The sequence below is a fragment of the Ailuropoda melanoleuca genome, chromosome 2, assembly GCF_002007445.2.
Source record: "Ailuropoda melanoleuca isolate Jingjing chromosome 2, ASM200744v2, whole genome shotgun sequence".
Classification (NCBI taxonomy): domain Eukaryota; kingdom Metazoa; phylum Chordata; class Mammalia; order Carnivora; family Ursidae; genus Ailuropoda; species Ailuropoda melanoleuca.
The window spans coordinates 155,512,850-155,522,062 of NC_048219.1; the positions used below are offsets into that span (position 1 = coordinate 155,512,850).

The 9,213-nt window shown below is 38.5% G+C and overlaps 1 protein-coding gene across 1 annotated transcript in view; it reads left to right on the forward strand.

The window, feature by feature from the left end:
- Positions 1-9,213, forward strand: part of WDR75 (WD repeat domain 75) — a 45,469-nt gene that overhangs the window by 10,173 nt on the left and 26,083 nt on the right. Inside the window, exons 5-6 of the mRNA XM_002918667.4 lie at positions 2,331-2,455; positions 3,891-3,961. Of these exons, the coding sequence (XP_002918713.1) occupies positions 2,331-2,455; positions 3,891-3,961 (196 nt within the window). The remainder of the gene's footprint in view (positions 1-2,330; positions 2,456-3,890; positions 3,962-9,213) is intronic.

A 9,213-nucleotide genomic window follows, 5' to 3' on the forward strand; every position in this document is an offset into this window, starting at 1 on the left:
TAAAACTGTAAAAGCAAATCTGTTTTTTTAGCTAAAAATCGTTTGGTGAAATTTGTTAATGAGTAATATTTTATCAAAAATGTGACATGAAAGAATAAAAGCAGTAAGTTCAGTTTTCTTTTGTAGCCCATAAACTACCTCTAAAGGATATTCCAAAAAATGTTCTGGAAATGGCAACATTTCTTAAAATAATTAAGTTTCCTTCTTAGTTGACTATTTTAGATAACACTTTTCAATATTTAAGTTCTGTTTTATATATGAGTATATGGATTCTTAATGTCTACCCACATACTAAAAATTCAGATTCCTAATCCCCCCGACTGACACTTGATTCACTAGTTTCGAGATTTAATCTAGGAATTTACATTTTTGTATTTCCCCAGGTGATTAAGCTCATCCATCACATTTAGTAACCAGTCTGTATACCAACACCATGATTCCTCAATTGCAAGGGTAAATGCTAATAGTTGTAGCAAAACGTTTTATCCATATTAGTGAGATTGGTGATTCTTAACACTGGCTGCATATTAGAATCACCCCAACTAACTTAAAATGTTAAGATTCCCTGTGCTGCCTGTTTACTTAAATATTCTCTAGTTGAGTCTAACATGGAAGCCAGGATAGAAAATTACTGATCTAAAATAAAGACCTTGGCATTCACCTTTTGGAGTTAACCAAATGCTGTGATCTAATCTGAATTCTATTCATGGTGGGATTAGTGTTACTCTCCAGTATTTAACACATCATGAGCGCTTGGCATGTGAAAATCTATTTAGCTGTTAACGTAAAAATGTGAATCAGGCTTAAAATGGCATTTCATAGAATAGATCTAAATACATACATATATCCTTCACTTGTTTCATCTTTGTTCCACAATCTGAAACCAGTCTCTGATTGAAAATTGTGTAAATCATGTTGAAGTATGCTTTGCTGCTTTAAAAACATTTTTTACTTACATGTCATCTTTTATGGTATCATTTTTTGACTGTATGTAATTTATTCATTTAATTTCTAACTGAAAACCTATGTGCCAGACACTATTTTGGTTGCAGAGAGCGAAATAGACAATCCCAACAATAAGCAGACTAGATCAGTCATCAGATGTAATAAGGTGAAAGATGCTTTAGAGAAAAATATAGCAGGGTACAGGAATAGGCAGCAGTGGAGAAATACATATTTAAATGAGTAGTCAGGGAAGGTTCTGAGTGGAATAAGCTGTACAGCAAATATTGGAGAAGCATGTTTTACAGCATTTCTAGCATGTTTGAGGAATAGCAGCGAGGTTGGATTGGAGTGATCCAGGGGAGAATAGATAATAGATAACCTTATAAGTCATTGAAAGGACTTTGGTTTTTACTCTGAATAGTTAAAAAGCCATTGAAGAGTTTTGAGCAGAAGAATGAAATGATCTGACTTAGTTGTACTAGATTCTCTGGCTTGATCAGAGTAGACTAAAGGGGGACAAGGATAGAAGTACACAGTACAGTTAAGAGGTCATTGCTTAGGTGGTGAGAAATAATTGTGTTCTGGGTATCTTTGGAAGATAACAGCCAACAGGGTTTGCTGATGGTTTGATGTAGGATATAAAAGAGAAGTCCAAGATAACGTGAGGATTTAATCTAAGCAACTGGGTAAATGGTCTTGCCATTTCCTGCAGTGGGCAGAGTTGGGGAAGACTAACTTTAAAAAGGAAAATCAAGAGTTCAGGGTTTGGGCATGTGAAGTTTGAGATGACTGAGAAGGCTAGAAGAACCAAGAGTTCAGGACAAATAATAAGCAGGCTGGAAAATGGGAAAATGGTACATCAGTGTGTTACAGAAGTTTGTATTCATTATAATGTCTGAGAGAATAAGGAAGTAGCATAGTAAAATACAGCTATTCTCTTGGGAGATTTTTTAAATGGGATATAACGAGAACAGCATGTCAGTATTATAGAAGAGGAGAGATATCTTGTGAATGTGTGGCAAGCACATAGCATTCTGAAAGCTCTCAGATGGGTTGTTGCCTTTGGCTGCTCAGTTCACCAATACACCATATTCCATCTCCATCGTAAAGGTCAACTTAATACTTTGGAATACAGAATATACCAGTAAGATAAATTGTTTTCTGTTTTTACATATATAAAGCATGTATGTATGGGAGTTGTGAAATTAGACTTCCATTTAAAATTTGTATATTCAAAGGAATAGTCCAACTTGAGGCACATTTTGTTCAAGATAGCCTAGAATTATTGCCATTGAATGAATTCTAATTAACAGTTTCATATGAATAAGTGCACATGTTCATTTTCTCTGGAGAAGCTTTATATTAACATAGCTTCCTTTGGCTAGATATATTTCAGCTGGTTTCGGTGAAACTGCCAAAATCATCAAGCCAGGAAATAGAAGCTAAGGAGCTCTCCTTTGTTTTGGATTATATAAACCAGTCACCCAAGTGCATTGCCTTTGGAAATGAGGTAAAATTTGCTTTGGTTTTCTATTTTGTATATAAAATCTCTTTGCAGCAATGTCTCCTCTGAGCATTTTATGTTATAGTCATTGAATATTGCCTTGACTTATAGTATTTTTTTAGGAGCTAAGAAGTTCCATTACTTTAACATGTATTTATGGGATACATTTTTTAGCATCCTTAATCTTGTGTATACTATTGTTCTTGTAAACCCTCTGATTGTTCAAAAAATATCAGTATTTCAGCATTTCACCCCTTTCTTAGCCTGCCCCATGTAAAAGCCACTCAAATCCTTTAATTTTAGACTTCTTTAGGAAATATGACCTCCCTGTCCATAATCAGTGTTCCCATTGTAGAAAATTGGGAAATTAAAAATAAAGTGAAGAAATTAAATCTTACCAGTGATACTTGAAGAATCTCTTTCTAGACTTTTTCTTAAACGTATATAAAATAACTTTTCCTAAACTGAATTAGGATCTGAAGGCCTTTGTTTTCACTTAACATTGCAACATGAGTGCATACTTAAATGTTCATCAGAAGTAATAACTCTGGTGTTTCTACCATGATTGAGTCTTTCCCTATTAAAAATCACTTTGTTATTTTCAAGCCAAGCACCACCGAAAGTCCCTAGATGACACTGGTGGCAAGTTTCTATAGTCTAAGTTTATAGCATTATTTTGGCTTTGTTCTAAAAAAGGTTAATTTCTTATAGTAGAGAAAAACTTTAACATTAAAGACTGGAAGTACTGAGCATTGGCAAGATATGGAGCAAAGGTAAACATCTATCCTTACCATGAGCCAGCAGTTCCACTCCTAGGTAGAGAAATGAGAACATGACCATAAAAAATGTTCATCAACAAGAGAATAATTTGTGATATGTATTCATTTATTGGAATGCTACTTTGTAATAATAGAAACTAAAGATACAAATAAGAGCATGAATGAATCTCAAAAAGGTGGTGATGAGCTAGAGTTCAGACAACAAAACTATACATTGTACCATTCTGTTTGTATGATGTTCTAGAACAGACAGAGAAGTAAACTGTGGTGATAGAAATCAGTGGTTGCTGGCAGGGGCAGGGACATTGGGAATGACTAGAAAAAGGAACAAGGAAACATTCCTGAGGTGAAGAAAATGTTCTAAATCTTGCCATGGTGGTGGTTACATGGATCTACATGTCAAACATTGCATTGTTTTGTGTGTAAATTATGCCTTAATAGAAAAAATTCAAATCATTATGCATAAAGCTAGAAGGTTTAGTTTTCAGATATAGGACCTAAGTTCGTCTTTTAATTTTCTGTGATTATTTTTAAAGGATTAATCTTTCCATAGCCAACTATATCATTTTATATTAATATGCTTAATCTGCAAAAAAAAATTGTTACTGTGTTAACTTATGAGAACAGTTTTAGTTTTGTGAATGTCATCTCTGCAATACTAGGGAGAATATGTTGCTGCAGTACGGGACTTTTACTTGTCTGTCTATTTTTTCAAAAAGAAGACAACATCAAGGTAAGAATTTCTTTTTGATAGCTTTATTAATTTGAGTTTGTTGTAATTTTATTTTGTCTTCATACCTGTGACCCAGAGCTCTTTCTAGTTTCATGTTGCAAGTGATTGTGAAACCACTGCATATAGAGGTAGAGTTTTTAACCCACGGTGGATAGGGTTGAAGGAATCATTAGTCATAAAAACCTACGGAGCTTTGTCCAACCAAAATCCCTTGTCCACTTAGATTCTGGTGTGCAGATAAGATGTCAAAATTGGATGTAGTTTGAGATTAGAGGAGGAGTTAAGATGGCAGAGGAGTAGGGGACCCCTTTTTCAGCTGGTCCCCTGAGTCGAGCTGGGTAGGTACCAGACCAGCCTGAACATCCATGGAATCAGCCTGAGACGCAGGAAGATACATCTGGATCTCTACAAATGAACATCTCCAGCGATGAGTATTGAGGTACGAAGTGGGGAGCCATGAAACCGCACACAGATATTGGAAGATAAACAGAAGGGGGAGGGAGCTGCCGCGTTCGGGCGCCGGGAAGAGGTAGCCACCTGCACAGGGGGAGCGGGCGGACTAGCGGACTCGAACCCGCGAGAGAGCAGACTGAGACCGTGAGCCGGGAGCGCGCACCACCAGACTGAGGGCCAGAGCGTCGGAGCGCCCGTGAGCCACACTGAAACGGAGCTCCAGAGCATGCGGGGCGGCTGGCGGTGTTGAAACACAAAGGACAGAGACGCGCCAGCCCTGGAAGTGAGGCTTGGACACCGGCTGTGGGGCACACATCCCGGGATGCTGCAGGGTTGAGCAGCACCAACAGAAACAGAGTTAAAGTGGCCAGAACATCAGTGGAGAATGGTCCGCGATCCCTCTGTTCTGAGACAGAGGTTGAGATTTGGCCGCTGCTGCTCTGACTCTCAGAAGAGGCACAGCAAACCGCCAGGGAAAGCTGCCAGAGAACAAAAGCCTGGAAATACCAGCTCACAGCGTGCCCATCCCCATCCCCCCTCGCAGCGGGAGACTACCCAAACAGGGTTGCCTGAGTATCGGCGCGGCTGGCCCCTCCCCCAGAAGGCAGGCTGAAAAATCAAGAAGCCCACATCCCTAAGGTCCCTATAAAACAAGTGAGCGCTGCCTGGGTCCTGGTCAGTAATCTGGGCTCTGGACAACCCCACAACCTCTCCTCATCAGAATGATGAGAAGGAGAAATAACCCCCAGCAAAGAAAAGACAATGAGTCTGTGGCCTCTGCCATAGAACTAATGGATATGGATGTAACCAAATTATCAGAAATAGAGTTCAGAGTAACGAAATGAGAGCGAATCTGGCAGAAATTAAAAATTCTATGAATCAAATGCAGTCAAAACTAGAAATCTCTAAGGGCAGAAATGAGAGCGAATCTGGCAGAAATTAAAAATTCTATGAATCAAATGCAGTCAAAACTAGAGGTTCTGACGGCCAGGGTGAATGAGGCAGAAGAATGTATTGGCGAATTGGAGGATGGGTTAGAAGAAGAGAAAGCTAAAATAGAATCTGGACTTAAAAAAAATCCACACGCAAGAATGTAAGTTACGGGAGATTACTGACTCAGTGAAACGTTCCAATGTCAGAATCCTCGGCATCCCCGAGGGGGTGGAGAAAAACAGGTCTAGAAGAGATATTTGAACAAATTGTAGCTGAAAACTTCCCTGATCTAGCAAAGGAAACAAGCTTTCGTATCCAAGAGGCAGAGAGGACCCCTCCCAAGCTCAACCACAACAAACCTACGCCACGTCACGTCATAGTGCAATTTGCAAATATTAGATCCAAGGATACAGTATTGAAAGCTGACCAATTTCGTAACCACAAAACCAGCCCTACAGGAGATATTAAGGGGGGGTCTATAAAAGTAAAAAGGTCCCAAGAGTGATACAGAACAGAAAGTCTCAATCTGTAGACTTTCAGAGAAAAACATACAGCCAAGGATCCTTTATCCAGCAAGGCTGTCATTCAGAATTGATGGAGAGATAAAGACCTTCCAGAATCTCCAGTCATTGACCAATTTCGTAACCACAAAACCAGCCCTACAGGAGATATTAAGGGGGGGTCTATAAAAGTAAAAAGGTCCCAAGAGTGATACAGAACAGAAAGTCTCAATCTGTAGAAACAAAGACTTTACAGGCAACATGGCATCATTAAAATCATATCTCTCAATAATCAGTCTCAATGTAAATGGCCTAATAAAATCATATCTCTCAATAATCAGTCTCAATGTAAATGGCCTAAATGCTCCCATAAAATGCCACAGGGTTGCAGATTGGATAAAAAGACATGACCCATCCATTTGCTGTCTACAGGAGACTCATTCTGAACCTAAAGATACATCCAGACTGAAAGTAAAGGGATAGAATACCATCTTTCATGCCAGTGGACCTCAAAAGAAAGCTGGGGTAGCAATTCTCGTATCAGACAGATTGGATTTTAAACTAAAGACTATAGTTAGAGATACAGAAGGGCACTATATTACTTTTAACCCCAACAGGGGAGCAGCAAGATACACAAGCCAACTCTTAACCAGAATAAAGAGACATATAGATAAAAATATGTTAATAATAGGGGACCCCAACACTCCACTATCAGAAATAGACAGAACACCCATGCAAAAAATCGACGAAGAAACAAGAGCTTTGAATGCCATACTCGACGAGTTGGACCTCATAGATATACATAGAACACTACACCCCAGAACCAAAGAATACTCATTCTATTGTAATGCCCATGGAACATTCTCAAGAATAGACCATGTTCTGGGACACAAAACAGGTCTCAACCAATACCAAAAGACTGAAATTATTCCCTGCATATTCTCAGACTACAATGCTTTGAAATTGGAACTCAACCACAAGTAAAAATTTGGAAGAAACTCCAACACTTGCAGACTATGAACCATCCTGCTCAAGAATGATTCGATAAACCAGGAAATCAAAAATCAATTTAAACAATTTATGGAGACCAAAGAGAATGAAAACGGTTCAAAACCTATGGGATACTGCAAAGGCAGTCCTAAGGGGAAAATACGTAGCCATCCAAGCCTCACTCAAAAGAATAGAAAAATCTAAAATGCAGTTTTTATATTCTCACCTCAAGAAGCTGCAGCTGGAACAGAGGAACAGGCCTAATCCACGCAGGAGAAAGCAGTTGATCAAGATTAGAGCAGAGATCAATGAATTAGAAACCAGGAGCACAGTAGAGCAGATCAACAGAACTAGAAGCTGGTTCTTTGAAAGAGTAAATGAAATTGATGAACCACTGGCAAGACTTATCCAAAAGAATAGAGAAAGGACCCAATTTAATAAAATTATGAATGAAAAGGGAGAGGTCACAACCAACACCAATGAAATTGGAAGAATTATTAGAAACTTTTGTCAACAGCTTTATGCCAATAAATTAAGCAATCTGGAAGAGATGGAGGACTTCCTGGAAACCTATAAACTACCAAGGCTGAAACAGGAAGAAATTGATTTTATAAACAGGCCGATTAATTATGAAGAGATTGAAACAGTGAGAAAAACCTTCAAAAAAACAAAACTCCAGGACCAGATGGTTTTCCTGTGGAATTCCACCATTCAAAGAAGAAATAATACCTCTTCTCCTGAAGCTATTTCAAAAAATATAAACAGAAGGAAAGCTACCAAACTCATTCTCTGTGGCCAATATTACCTTGATCCCCAAACCAGGCAAAGACACCACCAAAAAGGAGAATTACAGACCAATTTCCCTAATGAATATGGATGCCAAAATTCTCATCAAGATCCTGGCTAATAGAATCCAACAGTACATTGAAAGGATTATCCATCATGACCAAGTGGGATTCAACCCTGGGATGCAAGGGTGGTTCAACATTCTCAAATCTATCAGTGTCATGCAGAAAAAGCATTTGACAAAATACAGCATCCTTTCCTGATTAAAACCCTTCAGAGTGTAGGGATAGAGGGAACATTCCTCAATTTCATAAAAACCATCTATGAAAAGCCTACAGCAAATATCATTCTCAATGGGGAAAAGCTGGAAGCCTTTCCCTTAGCCTACAGCAAATATCATTCTCAATGGGGAAAAGCTGGAAGCCTTTCCCTTAAGATCAGGAACATGACAAGGATGCCCATTTTCACCACTATTATTCAACATAGTACTAGAAGTCCTTGCAACACCAGTCAGACAACAAAAAAGTATCGGATAAAAGGTATCCAAATCGGCAAAGAAATAGTCAAACTGTCTCTCTTTGCAGATGACATGATACTCTGTGGAAAATCCAAAAGAATCTACGCCCAAACTATTAGAAGTTATAGAACAATTCAGTAATGTGGCAGGGTACAAAATCAGTGCTCAGAAATCAGTTGCATTTCTATACACGAACAATGAGACTGAAGAAAGAGAAATTAGGGAATCCATCCCATTTAATAGCACCAAAAATCATACGTTATCTCGGAATTAACTTAACCAGAGACGTAAAGGATCTATATTCTAGAAACTACAAATCACTCTTGAAAGACATTGAAGAAGACACAAAAAGATGGAAAAATATTCCATGCTCATTGATCAGAAGAATTAACAGAGTTAAAATGTCCATACTACCCAGAGCAATTTACACTTTCAGTGCCATCCCGATCAAAATACCAATGACATTTTTCAAAGAACTGGAACAAATAGCCCTTAAATTTGTATGGAACCAGAAAAGGCCCTGAATCGCCAAGGAATTGTTGAAAAGGAAAAACGAAGCTGGGGGCATCACAATGCCAGATTTCAAGCTGTACTACAAAGCTGTGATCACAAAGACAACATGGAACTGGCGCAAAAACAGACACATCGACCAATGGAACAGAATAGAGAACCCAGAAATGGACCCTCGGCTCTTTGGGCAACTAATTTTTGACAAAGCAGGAAAAAACATCCAGTGGAAAAAAGACAGTCTCTCAATAAATGGTACTGGGAAAATTGGACAGCTACATGCAAAAGAATGAAACTTGACCACTCTCTCACACCATACACAAAGATAAACTCTAAACATGCAAAAGAATGAAACTTGACCACTCTCTCACACCATACACAAAGATAAACTCTAAATGGATGAAAGACCTCAATGTGAGACAGAAATCCATCAAAAGCCTAGAGGAGAGCATAGGCAGCAACCTCTACGACATCAGCCACAGCAACCTTTTTCACGGCACATCTCCAAAGGCAAGAGAAACAAAAGATAAAATGAACTTGTGGGACTTCATCAAGATAAAAAGTTT